The 23,421-nt window shown below is 36.2% G+C and overlaps 1 protein-coding gene across 17 annotated transcripts in view; it reads right to left on the reverse strand.

Annotated features, from left to right (window-relative positions):
• APC (APC, WNT signaling pathway regulator) overlaps positions 1-23,421 on the reverse strand; it is a 93,058-nt gene that overhangs the window by 20,615 nt on the left and 49,022 nt on the right. For 11 of the 17 annotated variants that reach the window (XM_040655703.2, XM_046905987.1, XM_046905990.1 and 8 more), the window contains 8 exons: positions 22,174-22,258; positions 20,143-20,344; positions 15,587-15,695; positions 12,965-13,078; positions 8,115-8,198; positions 3,249-3,353; positions 896-994; positions 323-445 (listed from right to left, as the gene is read on the reverse strand). In XM_040655703.2, the coding sequence (XP_040511637.1) occupies positions 323-445; positions 896-994; positions 3,249-3,353; positions 8,115-8,198; positions 12,965-13,078; positions 15,587-15,695; positions 20,143-20,344; positions 22,174-22,258 (921 nt within the window). The remainder of the gene's footprint in view (positions 1-322; positions 446-895; positions 995-3,248; positions 3,354-8,114; positions 8,199-12,964; positions 13,079-15,586; positions 15,696-20,142; positions 20,345-22,173; positions 22,259-23,421) is intronic. The other 6 variants (XM_046905989.1, XM_046905988.1, XM_040655710.2 and 3 more) reach the window with 3 other exon arrangements.

Below are 23,421 nucleotides of genomic sequence, written 5' to 3' on the forward strand. Positions count from 1 at the left end.
TATGTTTTGTAAATTTGCTCCCTGAAAAGTATTTCAAGAACTGATTTTAAAAGTTTTCATCATGGAGTACAAATCAACATCATGGAGTTTTTGAATACTCTAGGAACTTCTAGCAATTGCTTCTTCCTTACTGTAGTAGCGCTTAATTAATTGTCAGCAAGTAAAAAAGAAGTAATTCTGTGCATATATATAAAAGCTAGAAAATATTGTTAAATTATATCTCCATAAAATTACTACATGTGAATAGATTATTCAGCTAATATTAGTACTACTGCCAGAAACAATGAGGTTATTGTATTAGTAAAAATGTAGCATTAGCGACCTGTGGTTTGTAATCTTCGGTTACCTTGGTACCCAGATGACTTGTCAATCTGCGAGGTACAGAGTAGTTATTACTAGAGCTCATAACACTGGCTGTCTCATGGTCCATTCGAGCAGCAGAACCCTACAAATTAAAACAACAATTCAATATAGTACAAACTCTAACCGAAAAAACAGCTATTGTCTAATTGTGTTCAGTTTCGGCAGTAGATCATGAAATCATTAGTTACAGTTACGAATTCTGGTTCGGTTTTGGTTCAGTTACGTCCTCGCTGCCCTGACACTACATAGATGTCACTGTTAAGCTGGATTTTATTACAACTTCTCCCAAAACCCACTCTCAATGGGGTTCAATTTTCAGTGGAATTCACAGAATCATAGAATGGCCTGGGTTGTTTTATTTTTTAATAAAAAAGCTATAAAATAATGATGCAATTTCCTACAATTTTCCTAAAAATTATCATGAATAGCACGTCCCTACCTACTGTAGCAAAACTTGCTATTAGCATATCTACCCTTTTAATCTATTTTGTGTATTTACATCTTTTCTTCCTCACCACTGCTATCTACTCACTCTTTTCTTTATTTTTTGTCTTTGTTGTTGCTTTCTTCGTCTCTTCTTCCTATTTGTGAAGTTTCCTGATGCCACTTCCTCCTCATTCAGTTTGGGAAACTAAAATAAATAATTGAGTAGCCAACACTTTAAGAGAATATTGTTCTATTTACTTCACTTCTGTACTGGTGAAATTCATCCCTTATTGCAACTGAGAAGAATGCTTTACAAGATTTAAGTCTTCTAGGTGCTGTACTGACCCAAACCCAGATCTCTCTGTATTTGCTGCTTTTCCCTGTACAAAGAGAATATTGTTTTCCCTCTAACAGAAGGAAGAAAATTTTCTAAAAGTTCTTCATTTGTTATGCATACCTAGGTGAATATGTTACCCATCATGATGAAAACAGATGTTGATAAATATTTGTTTGAAATCATGTTTGCTCATTCAATATTATAACTCCCCGCCAATCTACCCCAAAAACAAATTCCGAAAGTTGAAAAATCAGTTTATATTCTGTTTTTAAACATTAACAGTGAAGGAATCACAGAAGCTTCGCAAGTATAAAAAATCATACGTATTAGAGGACCATGTCAGTGACATCTAAAAGCCACACATAAAACAACAATTTTAAAGCAGTTTGTTTTAACATGACTTGATTGACAGAAAAAAGTACCAAGCATTTTCTCTGCTCTGTGGCACATTTTCTTCATCAAGCAGGCAACCTAGCTGATTTCCTTCAAAAAGCTTGCAAAACAAAGGAAAGGAAAAATTTAACTTCAGTGCCAAGACAGTTGGAAGATGGTACAGAAAAGGACATGACTGAATCCTGAAAAATCCCAGCTTCAACTGGCGGTATTTCAAGTAACACTGATCATATGACGACAAAAATAATTAGGCCCAAATAATTTGGTTTAAATTTCTTGCATTCTGCTTAGTAGTGACTGCTCAACAAAACAAAGTACATTGATCTGGTTTATTTCTGATAAACATTATGCCCAATCCATTAAGCCTCCTCTCTCTGGACTTGCACAGGAAATAAATAATCCCCAGATGTCTCTTAGAATACAGATTCAGATCCCTACATCTATCATCCTCAGAAGGAAAGGGTATCTGTTCTAAACATTTTTATGAAGCAAAGGTGGAAATTGCTAACATCACAAACACGGGACCTCAAATGAAGAATGAATGAATTCTCCACTTGAAAGAGTCTGCGAGAACATGACAATCCCTTCTTCCTTCCTTCACTGTGAAGTATTTGTTCTCTAAAATAACTCCCGAATCGTGCAATAAAGATTGACGATGCACCCACAGTGCATCAATTATTTAAATACATTATGCTTTCAACCGCCAAGTTGTGCTGAACTATCTCTTTTCTCCAAACAATAACACCGTCCTAAGAATTAGAGTCAAAGCCCCAAAGAATTGCTCAGAGATGGCTGACAGAAGTTAACTCTAAATGGTTATCAAATATATTTCAAAGGCAAAAATATGACCTGTGCTTAACGTTTAATCAGATGAAATATTCTAGCCAAAGTGAAATTTATATTCTTTCTGGTAAATCTTGTACACAATACTTTCAGAACGATTTAAGTAATTCTACTTCTCTAAGGTAGCAAAAATATTTTGGTTATGAATTCAACTATTAAACTTCAAGGGCAAAGTCTGAAAATCCAAATTACTACCGGGAATGTCTCACCTACAGTTAGAAATTATGACATGAATGAACATTACTGCATGGTTAACAAATATTTTTATCCACAGAAGGAAGCCATACATTTTGATATTTCTTTTAAAAATAAAAAAAGAATTTAACACAACTCTCAAAATAATTCTTGAAGCATATTTCACTAATTAAAGGAACAGCAGTGATTGACCACTGAGAAGCATTTAAACAACTCTTTAGCACACTTTCAGATTATTTCATGGATGCTACTGTTTCAAAGCTTTATCAAAAATAGCATTAAAGAGACACTAATGATAAGCTTGTCATGTAATTCTTCTATTTAAAAATTACTGATGCTATAATGATCACTTCTAATGTACAAACTGAACCATTTCTCATGATTAAATCATACTGCTAACGTTACAGTTCAGTTACAATAACATTCTCTGCAGTCACTTTTGTTACATTTTTTCTTAGTATTAGGCTAATTAATTATTTAAACCAAAGAAAACCATTTCCTGCATTATGGAATGCTTATATTTCATCTTATAAAAAACACTTCCTTCCACTAAATACAAGAGATTACTCAGTTCTAGATACAATGAAGAAATTCATAAATCTTTTTAAAATATGCAGGCATGCAAACACTGTAAGGTATATAAAACTACATAATTTCCAGAATACATCAATAAAGAGAACAATCAATTTACCTGACCAGTATTGCTAGTTGACATACTGATTTCTGGTGCTCCTTGACCTTCGCTCTGCCTCTCTGTATCATGGGAAGCTGCATCATGCTTGCCTTGAGGTGCTCTCTGTCAACGTAACAGTTTATAAAATCATATAGAGAAATTTAATATGCAACCATTCAATGCTCTCTAGACTGTGAATCAACAATGCTGCATCTTCACAAAACCACAAAACAGTATTTCCTATTTCATGACACTTTGTTTCAATAATTAACAACTGAGATTGACTGTCTCAGAAAAACTGCAAGATAAAAGTAAAGCGTGTCCTCTGAGCATTACAGCCCTGCAAGACAAAGGATTTGCTGTGAGACACAGAAACACCATTTTCCACTAGCTGTGCTCATGTCGCTATCAGAAATGTAACAGAACTGGAGCAAACAGCTGTCTTCCCTGCACTGTCACGTGATCCGTGCATATACTGGAGACTACAGCCAGCACGGTTAAATTAAGCTCACACTGTAAGACAAACAATTTCTGCGTGAAAAGAAGGTCAACCTAAATCTTAACAATCAACACTGCAGAAATAACTAGCTTGATACCAGTGAAGTTTATATAAATCTTATCAGCAAATAATGATATATCAGCAAATCAACACCAAAACCAGGCTTTTAAATACAGTTCCTTTAAAAAGCTAACAGAATAATTGAGCTTTGTTCAGCACGTGAAGTACCCAACATCACCCACTAGTATGCTTAACGTGTTCTGGCTTTTCAAAACGGCACATAACCCTGCCCTTACTGAAGTCTGGAGTTGAAAAAGTATTGCCTTATCTCAAAAATAAGATTCTTTTTTTAAAATTAGTTTTGATGTAAAACCACCTTTTTTAGACTCAGAGGCTACTACCACACACATATCCCTTTCATTTGTTTAACTAAATTTGCTATATTAAATTCAGCTACTACAGGGTCCTAAAATGTTTTTGGGCAGTACAGCCTGCAGTCTGCCATGCTTTATAGAAACTTCTCTTTAATTTTTAGCAAAAACATACTTTTCTTCAATGTGCACACACTGAAACTTTTTCAGTTACCTAAAAAATGTCAGCTTCCTTATGCATGTGGTGATCAAACACATACAGTATCACCAGTATACCCCCTTAATTTGTTCACATAGACACTAGTGTATCAAACCCAGAAAATATTTAACAGCCAACAGTTAGAGAAACCAGTAACTACCTAACTAAATGTTTAGGACAAAAACTGAAAGATGAAACATACATCCACTGAACTAATCGAAGAAGACTTGTCAAAGAACACAAGGGAATTACATAAGGAAATTGAAAATAATGATATTTTTCTTAAACCGTGTATTTAGTTTTGGAAAATGAGTAGGCCATAAGGGAAAACTTACTAAATACTTTTGGAGACAACGTTCCTGTTGTTTTAACAGAACTTTTCATTTCAAAATTCAACATCTTTGCCAGTATGTACAAAATTTTATTGCTGTCTATGTTCATACAATGACTAAGGATTCTTGGTTCCTGATACAAGAGTTGGAACTCAGTCAATAACAGGCCTTGCTGGAAAATGTGCTGAACCCAGCATATGACGACTATCTCTCACAGTATTTTCAGTCTTAAGTGAAGTGTAATGGTGAGTTTGACGTAAAATCTGCATCTAAGCCTCCTCTGTAAGTAAGGACAGAATTTTCCAGTCATTAGATAACAATAATTTTCAATCTCGCGAATAAAGCAGTATTCAGTGTACACATAGGTCAAAAGCAGAAGTGTTCATTAGCAAGGCAGTGGGTTACCCCAGGGGATAGTATTATTCTTCCAATAACAGCCCTGAATTAGGGGCACACTTTCTTTGAGTGCTGATGGTGGAGTGTTTATTAAAAAGCTTTGATGCACCTAGAGCACCAACAGGGAGACATTTCATTCTTTCCAACTTAAAGCAGAACTCCCCTCAGTATTCTCTGTTTCTCTCTTCTCATTGATCTAAGCTGTTTACCACATGCTATTTTCGAAAGAGGTGGCATCTCATTCCCCCTAAAAGACCTTAAGAATATGCCAGTGTAAAAAGTAATCAATATGACCTCCAATTTCACTCATAATGGTAAGAACATTCTTAACTCATAATTGTAAGAACGTAATTGTAAGAACTCATTATTGTAAGACCATTCTTAACAGCTAGAACAGTTAGAAGTACAGCTGATGCAGTGTGCACTCACAACATGCAGATGGATTTCTTCAACTATGTCAAATAGCATTTACAAAAGTTAGTGATTTGCAAAAACTTACAAATGTGCTATATTTTTCTTTGCTGATGTACTTTGCAAAACTGATTTTATACTACTGCATTTGGTCTTTTTTACATCACATATTATTAATTTTATGCAGTCATTTATACAGGCACAGAAGCCAACTATATCAGCGGATATAGTTGTTTATTATTGCTATTAGACCTTTATGAACAGAGCAGAACACTCAAGCTGGGTATCATTATATCAGGCACAGTACAATAACAGAATAAATGTCTCACGCTTACACTTTTTAATCATGCAGACTTTGCAATTTGAGTGCTACTAACTTCCCTCTTGCTACCAGGCAATTTCAGAACTACATCAAGCTGCTACTTAAAGGAGGTGGCCATGCATTGAATGACTAAAAACACACTGAAGTATTCATATGTGTCTAGTGACTGTCTGCTTTGCCACAAGCACCCAAGTAACTCTCTCCTAAAACAACTAACCAAGTAACTCTCTCCTAAAACAGCCAACAAGATGTTAGGAACACATCCTAACAAAACTTCTAAAAAGTATTAAGTATTTCTACATATTCAGCAGCCGAGTAACTTGAAGAAACAAGTGGAGAGAAAAACTAAGACAAAAGCTTCTCTAATTTGGTGCATCTCAATGCTGTTTGAGTCCCTGAGCTTATGTGAGGCCTAATTAATATGGTTTTGTTTTGTTCAAAACCAGAATAGGAAACAAACGTTCTGAGGACAGGTTCCATCCGATTAAATGGTGCAGAAGTACATCTGTCAAAAGCCTGACCAACCTGACAGGGAGCGCTTTAAGGCAGGAATGATGAGAAAGGGACTAATCCTCCAACAAATAGCTACGGAAGCTGGGGATAGCAAGGCAAGGGCCCTAACTGATGGTAACAAAAGTTGAATATAAAAGGCAGAAGTGAAGTGGAATCCCTTTGTGGACAGGTGCATAGAGAAGAAAATTCCTGCAGAACAGACTTATGGGAAAGGTTCTCAAGCCTGTAGGATGGGAACTGGGATGCGTGGGTGCCTCACTGAAATGCCTCTATGCTACTGCATGCTGCATGGGGGACAAAAGCAGGGGTAAAAGTCTGTGTGCCTGCCTGGCTTCACAGAGATGTAGTGGGACAACTTACATAACTGGAAAGCTGTGAGTGGGGAATAAAAACCTTCTAGGAAGCACAGCCTTGGAAGCTGAGGAGAACAGCTGGAATGCACAAAGATAGGTAGGGTCAGTCAACAGCTTATGTATGAAGAGCAGCTAGAGATCAATACTGGGTGCTGACATAGTGGGTATATGCTACAGATCTGACCAGGAAGAAGAAAGAGATGTTTTCCAAACTACTAGATTAATCATCATGTGTACAGAGCCTGGTCCTCCCAGGGGACTTTAAACACCCTGGTATCTCCTGCAAGCACTATACAGTAGGGCCAAACAACCTAAAGATATATGTTGAGTGCTCTGCTGACAATTTCTTCCCACAGACAATCAAAGAGCTAACCAGGAAAGATGATCTGCTGGAGCTGTTATTTACAAACAAGGAAGAACTGCTTGGGGACAGGACAGTCAGTAGCAGCCTTGGCTGCAGTGACTGTGAAATGGTAGAGTTCAGAATCCAAAAGGGACAGAGAGAGGCAAAAAACAGAACAATAGTCTTAAGTTGCAGGAAAGCAGACTGTCATCCTTCAGGTATCTGCTTGGAAGAATCCCATGGGATACAGCCCTGGAGAAGAGAAGGCTTAGAGGGTATCTCATCAGTATGCGTAAACAACTGCACCGACCGGCTAATGTGTGAAAAGACCAGACAACTTTAATTATACATACTACTATCAGCTTCACTTCCAACACCAGATTTTCCCTTAAACTCTGGAATTATAAAACCATTATCATTATGAATGGAAAAAGATGCATCCCTTAATAATTCCAATGTTGCTCTGAACTTTCACAGTTGTTATTTTGCGTGAAAATAAATAAAAAAATATTCAGGTCCAACATAAAAATTATAACTAATTTAACAGTTCAACTCCATTTCTTTTCAGTGAATTTCTACTACAAATGCTGCTATTTTTGCTAATAGAAATTACTACTATTGACTTTGTTGTTCACAATAAATATTATTTGGTACTTGTTAACTTACTTACACTGAGGTACTTACTCAGTACTTCAGTGCTAAAAATATGCAAGGATTCTAAGAAACCAGGCAAAAGCTATATTCAGTCTTAATTTTTTCTTCTCTCTCTCAAAAGATAAGCAAGCCCTGAAGTTGTTTATCAGAAATTCCTCTTCAGAAAGGTATGTACAACTGATGGTTTTAATTACTTGATGAAACCAAGACACAGCCTTTGTAACACATTGCACTTCTGTCTTTTAACTGAAAATGCTAGGGGAACTTTTAACTGACTTATCATTAGTGATTAATGCTCAATAATAGCATGAAGAGTAATTCCAGTATTTCTCCCTCAGTTCATAGGTGAGAGAACAAGTAACTGACTGTGTAAACTGACTAGCTCAATAACTGTGAGATCACCAGCTTCTGCAAATAATCCTACCCACCAGCTTATTCAAGTTATTTTTTTTTAACAGATATACACCAGAAACAAAAGAAGGTTCACTAACCTCTGCTTCTGCTGCTTGTGATTGCAGGAGCTGTCGTATACGAAGAATATCCTTCTCTATCTGCTGAATTCTTGCCACCCTCACCTGAAATGAATGGTTTTATTCAAAAACACCTTTTACTTATTCCGTATAATGACAATTGAAAAGTTCGTTGCAAATACAGCTAACTACAACAGCTTAAACAAACAGACTACTTCATGTTGTAATTCACGTGTTCTTCACAAGAAAATACAGGCATGATTGCCAACACTGAAAATACAGTGGTTAGTTAGGTCTCTAATAAAGCTAATTCTTTTTTAGCAAATTATTTCACTGCACTCTCCATATAGAAATTTGAGAGAATTTATAATGACCAAGCATCTTCAAAGTAGAAAATACTGAATGGCTTCTATTATGTTCAGTTATTACGATGATTTGGGAGCTCTGTTTATGTGAACAGCCTCTGAATATTTTCCACCCCTACAAATCTCAAAGAATTTACAAGGCAAGTGTGAAGAAAAAGCTACATAGTGCTTCTTTGGTCTGTCTGGGCTTACACAGACATTTGAATCAACCTGACTTTTTTATAGGAAGCTGTATTGCTACTCATGTCTCAGTGCAATCATTCTGTGGTTCATAAATGGAATGTTGAAAAACCAAACTTTACAGGATGCACATACAAGCTGTATTGTGAAGCACAGGATGAATTATGATTCTCTGAAACAGCAAGTGAATAAAGTAAGAGGTAGACAGTTGTGTGCACTTGGTAATATACAGTCGTTGACTCCAAAAGTGGGCAGAGAATAATTAGCCCAGTAACATCAGGATATGAACAGAATACTGAACTGATAAATAATATTTTTTTATCTGATGGATACATTAATAAAATACTGATTGTTGTACCTCAATAACAGGTTTGGTGTTATACTAAAAAAAAAAAGGTTTTGTGCATCTAGTAGACACTGCAAGGATCAACCATCCTTATTTAACATCTTTATAACCTGAAAATGAAAATAAGTTCAACTTTTTAAAAAGGTGTTTCTACCAAAAGATACACACGGAATAGAAACACAATGTAATCTCAGAATCTTAGAAATAAAGCATATAAACACAAAGGGGAATGAATTCCTGAAACATACATCATAGTAAGCTGTGGAAAAAACATAATGAACACCAACACTTAGCAGGGATGCACAGCTATGAACAGAGAAGCAAAATTCTGAAAGCAGCACATAAAGAAGCTCCACAAGAGGCAAACAGATCATTCACTCTCCTTAGTTCCTGGATCAGGAGATTCTTAAGTATCAGAAAGACAGAAAGGTATTACATTGGTGAAGTGCTGAATGACAATATGTCGTATGTCTGTAATTCAGAAGAATCCTGTAGTTGTTGGAGTGGGCCCAGTGGAGGCCAAAAAGATCAGAGGGTTGGAGCACCAAACCTGTGAAGACAGACTGAGGGAGCTGGGCTTGTTTAGCCTGGAGAAGGGAAGGCTTCTGGGAGACCTCACTGTGGCTTCCCAGTACTTACAGTGAGCTTATAAACAGGAGAGGGACAGGCTTCTTACTTGATGTGACAGCGACGGGACAAAGGGGAACGATTTTAAACTACAGGAGTGGAGATTTAGGTTAGAAGGCAAGGGGAAGTTTTTTTGCTGAAAGGGTGGTTTGGCACTGGCACAGGCTGCCCAGACAAGCTGTAGATGCCCCATCTTTGGAGATGTTCAAAGCCAGGCTCAGTTGGGCCTGAGCAGACTGATCTGGTGGGAAGCAACCATGACCGTGGCAGCAGGATTGAACTGGGTGATTTTTAAGGTTTCTTCCAACCCAAGTCATTCTATAACGCTGACAGAACACTTCTCTGTCTTTGAGAATGACTTTGGAGTTTCCCTTAAATGGAGCTTCCTTCTATGTAAGTAGCAATTAATTGCATAAAGTACATCAAGTGAATCTGAATATGTATACATACACATCTGAATATGGGAAAATATTAAATATCGCAATCTGTCAAGTACCAATGACAAAGTTTTCAAAAGAGAAAAGAACTGAATCCACATCTCTCAAATTTTACCTGAAAAATGTAAACATTAGACTACTCTTCTTAATTGATAATTTATATTAAAGGGGACTTGAGAAGTTCCATCAATCAAAGCATGCTTTGTACCAAACACTGAACAAGCACAAAAAAGAAAGTACTACTGTAAACAAAACTGTAAGAACCTAATGTAATTTGTTCAGCAGTGAAAGTGAAAACAAGCCTGAAGTCAGTATAACACTTAACGAAGGCAAACTATATTTTTTCCTATGTAAACACAACATATCAAAGCATCTCAGGATATTTATCAGTAGCAGTATACTGGGCCTTAATTTGATGAAGATGGTAAGGGGAAGACAAAAAATTCAAGAGAACATTCATTTTACTGTATAACTTACAAGAATCCTCAGACTATTAAGTCAAACAAACTAATATTAAGGATGACAGAAGGTTCTCAACTTTGAGAAGAATCGTTATTTAGTACTCCGCATTGTGTTAATGCACTGTCACGCTTATATATTTTTTGGTTAACCATACCATTTGATTATTAAGGCATGTGCATGTCTGAGAATGAATTTTTAAGTGTTTGAATGCATTCAGAAAATTGTTTAAATTTTAGAAGCTACATACGTAACATCACTTATCTCTATTCATAATATTTTCCTACTCATTCTATAATACTTATTTATCACTCTTATCAAAAGAATACTATTAGATAAAGCAACTTAGCATTTAAAGATACAAATTACTTAGGAATCACCGCTCCAGTAGCACTAACTAAAAACATTCCTTCATTTTCTGAAAAATAATATTTTCTTTTAAAACACTTTGCTTTTATAAAGGTTTTACAACTAAGTACATGCGTTAGAATATTTGAACACTCAAAACAAAGATTAAATTTAAAAACATTTAAAAGTCTTTTTTTTTTTTCCTCTCACAAATGAGAAATACAATGTGAATTTACAAACTTCAGGTAAGAGTTAGTGTAAATAGTTAAACAGGCTACAATAAATTAAGTCCTCTGTTGCATCTTTTTGTGTAACTGATGTGGTCATATATAGTCCTCAAAAGGGTAACAAACAATGACTGTTGTGAGCTGACTTGTTTCAGGAAGAAAAGTTCAGAGGAATCAATGACCGATGAGAGCAGGGGGAAGATCATTATTTTAAGGTCCTCCAAAAGAAGTGGCTAGTACATGAACTAACTGGCAATGGAAGGCTACCAGCTCTCACATGGAATAAATCTCTGGGACTCTTAATGCAGAGACATCTGCAGCGCTATCTTTTATATACCTCAACTGTTTCCTTCCTTCAACTCAGATTTTGCATTGTATTCTGTATAACAAACAGTTATGGCAGAAGGAAAATACAGAGCGGTACAGATGCTGAAAAAACAGCAAGTTCATGGCACATTTGAACATCACAGTGACATAATACAGATTTTTTTTTTTTTTAAGTAAATAGGTGTTATACATAAAGAACAAAACATCTGTGATAAATCCACAATTAAACATTAATTCAGAAAAGACACAAAGATTTCAACATCCTCTTGACAGGATTTTTTCCCTCCTGAAATTCAGAAAGAACAAGTAGGGAAGTAGGGAAGTAGCCACCTAAGGGAAAACTTACTTGCAGAGTGAGAGAACTACAGTCAAATAATTTCTTCTAACAATTTCAATTATACTCTGTTTGCATAAATAACTTGGCCAGTAGCATACTGTCTGTATCCATTTAGCTTACTTTACCTTATTCTATATTAGCCCGTTAGTAACAAAACTCATAAGTTTGATGACACACTGCTACCTTATACAACAGAGATAACCAGACATACTCAGGCTGAGCCTGTTCTGCCTTCACTCACAACAAACTGACAGAAGTTGCACAGCTGTATTCATGCAGGACACTACTGTAGGTGCTAAACATTGATAGCACAGCCACGCGGCTTCCAGATCAGAGTCAGTTATTATCCAGGCACACTAAAACAGGGAAGAATGAACTTGGTTCTGTCTTGAGTACGTCCATACTAACAGATCCTTTACACATCCATTATGTATCTACCTGACAGAGTTAGCACTACTACACGATATGTATTATGCAAAAAAACTAAAGCCACTAATTTTTCTGAGAAGTTTAATTCACTGTAGAGAACAGACTTTAAACTCTAACTACAAACAGAATTCATTAGAAATGTTCCGTATGTAGCAAAATTTCTGTTTGTGTAAACCAGGAGAAGACAGTGCCTATACAGACTGTTTTTACTGAAAAGATTTGTTCTTCAAACACAAAACCAGATTATTTCACCTACTTGTTATTTAACATCCATGGAAACAAGCAGTAATAAATAGCTCAAATAAACAGCCATGGGAGAATAGCTCTTATAACTAGTGAGTAACTGATTATCCTACTTGCAGGTTTCACACAATTATGTTTTGAGTAATACTTCCAAACATGGCTAATATGATTTGCTTACAAAATTGTGCTATGTACTCATAATGAATGCAAAGCAACTCTTGCTGAGAGCAAACAACTTCAAGTTATGCACGTGAATTGATCTATGGCCTCTGGTGAAGAAAATCTACCAGATCCTCGTTGGATTTTATTCTCAACTTAAAAAGGTCTCTGACAAGCACTTTGAGAACTCACTAAGAATTGCAACCACTTCCATCATACCAGACTTTGATGCACTAGTTTTACAAAACCAAGGTCAAATATCCCACTAGTTCCAGGTTTCTGTGGCTGTCTTTTTTAATGTTTTAATAAAAATATATTTTAAAAAACAACTATCAATAACTTAATAAAATCACAGAAAAACCTTTTCTGTTCTAATAAAAACTATACCTGTGCTCGCTTCTCCATATCCTGACAAGTACCCAATTGTTCTTCCATTGCAGCTCTGATTTGCCTTGCCTCATATTCCAGCTGCCTTCTGGTCATATCTGTTTGCAAGGAGAACTGAAATCGAATTACAGAGAACGCATTTTAGTATATCAGATTCATGTAAATGATGAATGTCTTTGAACAAAAGTGGAACAACTATTCTTCCACAGCAGAATTCATAAACAAGCAAATGATAAATAGTAGATTACTAAAATATGTCTATGTTATTAAAAAGAATACAAATTGTATTTCAAACAACAAGCTACCTGCAAGTTTTGTCAAATGACTAAATACAACCTATAAAAATTGAGACATTATCACTCATTATAAGCCTGGAACATTTGGTTACTAATGTACATCAGCATGTCAACATAACTGTTACACATTCCAGGAGAATCAGTATTTTTAAAAATATCCAGACATACAAAACTGTTGTTATGATACTATGACTTCACTCTTACTACTGATATCTACCCTGTTTTTCATTATCCAGTGAAAAAAACATGCATGTTCAATTTGTAACAACAACATAACTTAAAGGCACTCCAACTAGGTTACGATTTTAATGTAGATTTAAAACAACAGGTCTGTGCCACCAATACCAAAAAATAGCAAGAAAATAAAATTAAGCGCTAATTTTAAAGATGACAAAAACAGAAAAAAATGTCGCAGGAACTGCTATAGATCACTTGTTCCCACTTTCTGTCTAAAGCAGGGTCTTCACGTTAGGTATCCAGGTCTAAGTCAGGCCAAGCTTTTAATACTTCAAGCAAGACAGGTTTCACCACTTCTATAAGCAACCAATTCCAATATTCAGCTGTCCTCACAATAAAAAAAGATTTTTTTTTCTTATATTCACTCAGAATTTCCCCTGAATAACTCATGCCCTCCTATTCCGTCACCACACATCCTTGTGAAGAGTACCTCTGTCTTCTCTACAGCTACTTTTTAAGCGTGAGAAGACACAATTAGATCCTTCATAGACCTTCTGTTCTCTAGGCCTAACAAGGTGACTACTTCAGCTGAAAGTTCAGTTATTACCCACATGTACATTTGTCATATATTTGAACATGTGAAAAACAGAGAAAGATCCAGTAAACATGTTTGCACATGAAATGAACTAGTTAATATCTTCTGATGCACACCATTACGTTCCTGACAGGATGAATGTAAGTTTACTAAACTTTTCATGAAGTCAGCAGTTTTGAAACTACATTGCAACAAGGGAGTGACAAGTAAAATGAAATGAATGCTATGGAGGATTAAAGTTCTTTGATTTAAAGATCAAGTAAAAATTTAAAGATGAAGCAAAAATCTGAAACCATGATGAAAATTTTTTAAAGTTTAAGGCTTTAATTCTTCTTAGAAAATTCAAATAGGACTACTGTGCCTTTACACTACTCCTAGAAGTCTACACTACAATGTTTTTGGATGATTTTTCAGCTTGCAAATAAGTCTTCAAGAGCAGTTCTCAGAGAAGACTTCAGCAGTGTTCACAGAGCAAGTCAAAACAGTCAAAAATCTACAAATACGTAAAACGTTACTAAGAAGATACTAAAAAGGATAGGGTCTGCCCATTGTGGGCACATTCACAATTCTATCCACTGTTGATGGATAAGCAGTAATGAATAAATTACAATAAAACAGATTTAATGTAGATATTAAGTGAGACATCCTAGTAAAAAGAGCTAACTTAATTGATTATCTGTTGAAATTGAGAGATTCATATCTTAAAACCTACAATATTTACTGTAACATAAATAGAATTGACACTGCCTTTGGGAATATACTGCACTGCCTCAGGATCTTTTTCAGGCTTTCTCTTCCTCTGGTTTTCTGATTAAATTGGCCACAGCTGAATGTTATAAATGCTGATGTCCAGTTACTTCACTCCAGTTACTAAAGCGCTTCCATATTCTACCTCCATTTCCAGGACATGGACTAATGCCTAATCAGATTTGACTCTGTGAAGATAGGTAATCAAAACTGTACATGCAAATGAATGCATTGCAAATATATCCAAGCTTCTGAAGTCTAACAACCAGAAAACGTGTATTATCTTGGAAATCAGAGATCTTCATTATTCTTATTATCAGAGATCTTCATTTATAAGAATACTGATTCATATCGGAGATCTTCATTATTCAAGATTTGACTATATTTGGAGATGCAAAGGTAAAAGACTGGAGTAATTGTATCTACACATTATAGCACCACTTTACTTGCTGTTTTGAAAGAAGAGCTATTACGTAAATTGCCTCCTAGGCTAATATTTCTTTCAAAATTAAAAGACTCTATTAAATAACAAAAAATTACAGAAAAAAAAGACCTCTGGTGGATACAGCTTACTGATGTAATTTATTTGTCATAAGAACTTTCTGGTGTTCCTTTCCAGTGCTGGCATTCATAGTGATAGGTATGAATTTTAAAACAAAATTACATACAAAAACATTATTTAGACCAAGTAAGCTTTACATGCTACTTTAAAATGTTTCAAATGAAAATGACGTTAGAGAAAATCACCAAGTTCTTAAGATACATAGAGCAGCGCATCAGGGACTGTAGTATACTACAGTTACTTACATTTTCAGTAAGGGGGAGACTATCAATCCTTTTAGTAAGGTTCTGAAGCTGAGCATAATACCAGTCCTTTTCTTTCTCTTCCTTCTCAAGTTCCGCAAGCAAAAGAGATCTATTGAAAACAAGCAAAAAGTGTCTAATTGTTAAGACCTCATCAACAAATATGAATGCAGAAATGAGCACTGATACCAACAGAAAAGGTTAAGAAACAAGATTTGAGGGAGAAAGCACTAACAGGTTGTTTAAGAAGGTTCCCTGGACCGAGCTGAACACATTGCTGTGCTGTGCAGAGCAAGTCATTGTAATTTCCTGTGCATCAGGCCCACAGTTATAGGTAAATATCGGTATTTCTTATATTACCTCTTAGAAATCTACAGTTTAGCAGCATTTAGTGAAAGTTAAGCACAGTCACTAGTCACATGCTAACTCAAATCCTGCTTCTTTTAGACAATAGGCTTTTGTATGATGCACTAAACTACAGCTGCTATTTAAAAAAAGGACTGGAAATTTTAAGAGTGAATACATCTCAGTACCATGTTACTAAATATGGTTATCTTTACATCCTTTGTAATATCTCCTCATTAACTCTGTCACCCATAAAAACAAAAACCACCGAGGTAAAGCATGCAATATCAAGTTATTTCTGTGATTATTAAAAATACTTAAATAGTATTTTCTACAAAATGTTACAGATAGGGTACATTTGTAGCCATTTAGAAAATTCCATATGGGTATTACAAGCATACTGTAGACCTCAACAGTACAGGAGAAAGATAAGAATTTGACTACGTGCGGAGTACCAAAAGAAAATGTATTAGAAGCTTCACCTATTTTATCCATCCTTCATAAACTACATCAGTATAGTTCCAAAAATTATCAATATGGTTACATATTATTTATTCTCATATCACTTTTCAAAATATGTAAGATTTTCAGTATTACTCTGTATTATTGGCAAGCATTACTTCCCCTCCCCTAACTTTTACATCTGCCTCTCTTCAGTCTGAGTTTGTGGTCTAAGCAAGAGCCATATGAACCTTAATAAAACACAAAAAAATGTTATGGATCTAAATTTTTAAGGAGCAAGAGCGTACACAATAAAGTTCTCCCTCAATTACTTTATTAATACATCCCAAGCACAACTTGGGAGGATGATAATCAAGTCTCCTCATGAAAGAACAAGCAGTAAAAAGAATTTAAAACTATCTATTTTGAAGAATCTGCTTGACTGACCTTCTTCTTCAAAAATGCTTGAAACTATTTTTGATAACATTAATACTCCATACCCAAAGCAAGGATGTGTCCTAAGGAATCCCTCAAGTCCTTTAGACAGACTGAATGAAATGTGAGTGGATTATGCTCTGAGAAAGGCTGTGAGAGAGTTATTCTTTTGGCCTTCCACTGCATATTCTCTAGCACACAGGATCTGCCTGCCTGATCTCTGCGCACCTCTTTTCCACCTTGGTGGAAATATGCTGTTGGGTGTCCACTAGCACTAGCTGTGTCCTATTTGATAAATCAATTTTGCAGAAGTATAATTAATACAATTCTTATTAAAAGTATTTTGATTTCTAACTATGTTTTCTAACAGCCTTCATCAGATTATTCTTACTGTTGCTGTCTCAAGACCATACAAAGATTTAGAAATTGACTAATTTTGCCTCTGGATTGAAAGACCTGGTTGTAGAAATAGGAGGGATTACTTTTAGCTAAGTGAACATTGATTAAGTTTCTCCTGCAAAATGCAGGGTATTCAGTTCATGAGTGAGACACTGTCATTCAATCTGTTTTGACATGTATAATGGATGCTAGAAGCAAGAAATGAACTTAGGAACCATCAGTACTCTGCAAAAAACAATTCAAGACCTGGGGGCAACTCTTTAAATTCAATAGCATCAATTTTTACTTCTGTGCAGTGTTTTATTTGGGCTTACTAGTTTGCTATTATTGCTCCAGGAGAATTTAGATTTTAATGACATCTTTAAGGTCTCTCAGTCCAACATCTGAAGATGTGCAGACTGCACTTCAATTTCCTTAAAAATAAGCAGTATGTCCCTGTAGATGTGTTTGATGAGTTGCTCCATACATTTATGTTACTATCAGAAGCTACACTGACCAGTAGCTTCTAGCCAGAGTAGAGCTCCTTCTGCAACCTTCTGGAATTTCATGAGGTTAAGAGAGAGTAGAGTTATTACATCTTTGTGCACCTCAAAACTGCTTTTATCAGCACTGTCACGACAACGGAGAATACTTTGTCATATGCTATTAGAATCAGTGCCCACAAGCAAAACATATTTTTCCAGGGTGTTAAAATACTGAATGAAAATGTTCTTACGCTTCAGGTTTCCAAAAAAAAAAAAAAAAGTTAGTTTTTAAATTTTTCTAATGTTCCAATGTTTGTGAATTTCCACAAACTCTTAGAACACATGTTTAAATGCAAAAAACAAAACAAACCAACAAAAACAAAACAACCATCCAAACGAAAAACCTATGAGCAAGTAATCTGTGTTGAAATAAATATATGGTTACAAACACCAAAACTTAGCAACAAACGCACAAAGCACAGAAAAATAAGTGGTTAATTCCTTTCTACCGCTTTCAGATGCATAGTCCTATATTGTCCACCCTAAATTCTGATTCTTCTGATTACTCAGGGCCCAGGTCAACACCTTAAGCATTTCTACACGTCCCATAAAACAGCATAAGGAACTGGGCAGTACTGATTATTATTTCAGTAATAAATGAAGCCAGATGTTACCTAGTCATGCCTCTACAGAAGAACATCTTCTCAGTGGTACTAATCTTTACTCCCCCAGTTGTGAATGTAACACTGTCTGAACTTAACTGAAATTAAAATAGCCCTTTTCCTCCTTTTTTTCCAGCATTATTTGGAAAAAAAAAGACCAGGTCACTCTGCACATTATTGCTGAACAAACATGTCCAAAGAAGTATCACCTTAGAATCGATAATTGTAGTAAAAGATTACATAGATTACATCATAAACCACACATATTGTAGCAACCGACCTAAACTCCAGTTGCTCTAAATTAATGGTCCCTTCACTGATTGACCTGGAGTCTGATGACTTGACTTGTAACTGAAAGCCCCAACTACACTTTAATGATTTCAGTACCATACGTGGTAAAAAACAGCACTGGAATATGTACAATATTTTGTTATGGTGGATCATGAACTACTGCTAGGTTCTGAGTTTGGATAAGAAACAGGAGTGCCCTGTCTTTGTGAAATATGACACGTGGAGAGCTCTACTACCAATAGAGACTAATCCTAGAGACTAGGATAACAAGCTGTATGAATGGAAAAACTTAAGAGGGAACAGTCATAAGTTCAAATGGCAGATATGTTAGATTCTTTAAGACTGAGGTAAGCAAATGAGAAGAGATTCCTGGATTCCCACATTTTTCTGTACAGCTTTTCAGGAGTCCGCAGTTTGGAGAGGAAACAAACATGACCAGTGAGTAAAATCTGAGATAAACAGAAGTGCTGATAGAGAAGACTCACTATGGATCCACAGAAAGTTACTTTCATCTCAGCAAATGAAAGGGACCTAAAAATAGTATTTAAAGCACAAAAGCTTTCCTCAACATGAGGAAAGGCCATTTAAAGCAGGAGTTCTAGGCTGCTGCCCCACAATTTACTTCCCAACAAATTTTTGTATTACAGTTCCAAATAATATATATTTTTTGCTTGTTAAAACTACTAGGCATTAAAATATAGTGTTGCTTCAGCCCCACAGAATTACATCCTATCAATTAAGCAACTTGCAATGACCAAATCTTTAGAAAACCCTTAAGTGCACCTCTAAAAACATCTGGGATTTCAGACAGCTTCATTCTAAGGTACAAAGATGTCTTCAATGGAAACAGCTACCTATCTCTTACATTTCCTTCAAAAGTGATTGATAATGTGCTACAACTTTGCATTATGCCTGTGCTGTTCTTCTTGTTAAGTGGTTATCTCTGCCTTCCAGGAAAAGAAATTCCACGGTTTTGCCAACATGCAAGAACACCATATGAGAACAAAATCCCAAAGACTGAATAAATATGTATAGCTGTCAACTTTGTTAAGAGACAAGAATCCATATGTAAATGTCTACTAATAGTAAACAACTGATCAACCAGCCATGGTTGCCATAACAATTTGCAAAACATAGAAAGAAAGTGCACCATCACATCGTCAGTTTCAACTTACCAACTTACCAGTAATGGTGAGGAGATACAAATGGGTAGGAGATGCCATGATACCTCAATCTTTTTAAAATGCTAACCATCTTCTGATCAACATAAATTAACCTTCAGCCAATGAACAGTAACCACAATGTGCAAGAAGCGGCAGAATGTGTTTTATGTGTTTTAAGACTTCTTTTTTTTTTTTTTTTTTAATCTAAATATAATGCAAGCTCCTCGTTTCCTTACTTGTTACAGGAAATATAGCTTTATGATTAAAAATCTTATGGCTAAATATTAACTGTGCCACTAAACTTTTCCTAATGAAATTAAAAGTAACCATGTACTGGATGAACAGATTAATAAATATACCTCTCTTTTTCTAGCTCTTCTAAATAACCAGTGCTTTCTCTGCTTCCATTCATAAATCCTCTTCTTGGAAATGATCCCATGGGAACAGGACTGCACTCTCCTGAACGGCTTGACACAGACCCTTCCCGGCTCCCATATGAGCGCACAGACACCTTTTGCCTTAACTTCACTCCAGGAAAGCTGGTACTCTCCAGGTTCAGTTCTGGGTAACAGAAAGCAAACATTTTCAGAGATGAAGTTTAGCAGCACATTTGAAACATCTTTCATGTATAAATCCATGTTTCTTTGATGGAAGCATTCTGAACATTTTGCATTGGGAACTACAAAAGAACAAGGCAAACAAATCCAGTATTGATTGTACATTTGAGAGAACAGTAGTCCCTGAGCAGATGGCAAAACTACAGTTCTGCCAATTAGAAACAGTGTCCCCACACCAGTCTGCCTACCTTTTTCCCAGACGAATTAAGGAATGGGTAGAACTTTGTAAAAATGTTATTAAAAATGTCTTATGAATTGCTCTTGTAGCCTACTTCCTAAAGTCTTTTTCTCAGGGATTCTGCAGATGCTTCACTATCACACAGATGATGACAAGTCTGTTCACAACAAGGCCCTTAAATGTAGGCTTCCTCTATGATATTTCTGTTCCAGCTGTAAGGATAATGGGTATACACAGAAAGTTACTGATCTGGATTTGCTCTGGAAGTATTATATGGGATGGTGCACATTGCATCACACACTTGAGGGAAGAGGGGATCAACTTCCAGCATGACAGACACAGTTCCAGTAATATGACACAGAGAGGACAGGGCACACAAGTAAGCTCAGAAAATCTGTGACTCAATCCATCCTTAATTTAAACAATTTCTTATGTGTTTTTGTTTGTTTGTTTGTTTGTTTTCCCAGAGAACTGAATGAAGTGGAAGGTTTATCCAATTAATTCATATGTAAGAGGTACTAGATATACAGAAGGAAGAGACACCATCTAGAGGGACCTGAACAGGCTTGAGAGCTGGGCCCATGCCAACCTCATATAGTTCAGCAAGGGCAAGTGAAAGGTCCTGCATCTGGGTCGGGGTAATCCAAAGCACAGATATAGGCTGGGCAGAGAATATCTTGAGAGCAACCCTGAGGAGAAGCATTTGGGAGAGTAAGTTGATGAAAGATTCAATATGAGCCTGCAATGTGTGCTTGCCGACCAGGAGGCAAACCATATCCTGGGTTGCATCAAGAGAAGCTTGACCAACAGGTCAAGGGAGGTGGTTCCGCCCCTCTACTCTGCTCTCCTGAGATCCCACCTGGAGTACTGCATCCAGTTGTGTTGGGCTCCCAACATAAGAAGGACTTTGATCTCTTGGAGCAGGTCCAGAGGAGGTCCATGAAGATTATCAGAGGGCTGGAGTACCTCCCCTTTGGGGAAAGACTGAGAGAGCTGGGGCTCTTCAGCCTAGAGAATAGAAGGCTCTGGGGGGACCATACAAAGGCCTTCTAGTACCTGAAGGGGGCCTACAGGAAAGCTGGAGAGGAACTTTTTAGAAGGGGAAAATAGCTTTATAAGCTGGAACAAGGTAGATTTAGACTAGATATTAGGAAGAAATTCTTCACTGTGAGGGTGGTGAGACACTGAAACAGGTTTCCCAGAGAAGCTGTGTATGCTCCCTCCGTGGAGGTGTTCAAGGCCAGGCTGGATGGGTCTTTGAGCAACCTGGTCTACTCGGAGGTGTCCCCGCTGGGCAGGGGGGTTGGAACTAGATGATCTTAAAGCTCCCTTCCAACCCAAACCATTCAATGATTCTGTAACTCCCAGGGTAACAGTAGCAGAAGCACAAAAGCAACTCGGAAACATGATCTTTTTGAAAACACGTCTTGAAAATGCTCAGAAAAAAATAACAGACAGTGAGACTACGCCAAACTGCCAGAGTCAGCACTGGAAAGAAGATGGAACTAAGTTAGAAAATACTATCTTGAAATAAAAAAGAAAAAAAAAAAAGAGAGAAACAAATGAACCTACTTGAAATATAATTTTAAATTTACCTTTAAGTCGTTCCAGTAAGTCAATTTGTCCAGATGATGCTATTGCCTCATCTTCAATACTTCCTTGTAGCTGTTTCAGCACCTCCTGCAAGAAATTAAGAGACCCTTAGAGTAATAAGGCACAAAGTGAATACACATAACCTGCCCTCAAGTGCACGCTTGTGTAACAGCTACTGAGACACTGGTATAAGCTTTATTTCATGTGAGAAGTGAATATAACTTCAACTTCTATCAAATAAAATCTGCAGTATTTCCCCAAACTATGTCACAATGTAAAGAATTGCCTGTCTGGTAGTGCATCTATCAGCTTATTTAAAAGTGTTCCTCAAAGTGAATACCATTTATCTCTAATTTATAGATGAAGAAGTAGGAACACAGAGAAATTAGTCAAATTTCTTCACCTGTGTACCTAAAGTTAGTCTGAGAAAAATAAAATTTTGGTACCTAACTAAAAGTTACTACAGTATTTTGAATACCATATTTTTCAAACCTTTAAGATATCAGTAGAGGAACTTAACAGCAGCATAAACCAGCAGGGATAGTCATCACTGTTCTTATTAATGTTATTATTAACACCACCAGTACTACCATCAGCAGATCTAAGAGGAAAAGGATTACGTTTCCCTCATGGTGTTGTTCCATTTGGCTTACTCTTTGGGACTCCTTTATGCAGCTGAAACTTTGAAGACAGAAACACCCTCGTATGTTATTGAAACTACATAGGATAGAATTATACAGCTGAAAGAACATATTTCTAATGCACAAAAAGCTTCCAAGTAAATGATTACTGCACTAAAGGGGTTCTGTAAGCCCCTGGGTCCCTAATGCTCAGTGGCCTAAATTCAGGTAGAAAATTAAATGTCAGCTAGCGAATGACTGTTCCATATCACAGTGATGGATACATTCATAGCAAAAATAAATTAAACAGACCAGTGATAAAGCAAAAAGCCCTTACTGACATTACTTTTCTTTACCCTCTATTATGACATATAAAATATTTTTAGAAGCAGCAATAGTCAGGAAATAAAAATTCTTAATAAATTAAAGGTACTGCTTACTTTTTACACACAAGATTCTACACCTAGAGTTGCATTTCTTCTGGTAATACCTGAAAACTAATGATTTTTAAATACATTTAAAAATGTCCATATCACTGTTTTGCTCTTTTTAGAATGCAGCATTCCTTATCACCAATATTAACCATTCCAGCAATTTGTACAGAAGCTACCTTGTAAGGGCATTTTACTC

The sequence above is a fragment of the Gallus gallus genome, chromosome Z (genome assembly GCF_016699485.2).
Source record: "Gallus gallus isolate bGalGal1 chromosome Z, bGalGal1.mat.broiler.GRCg7b, whole genome shotgun sequence".
NCBI lineage: Eukaryota > Metazoa > Chordata > Aves > Galliformes > Phasianidae > Gallus > Gallus gallus.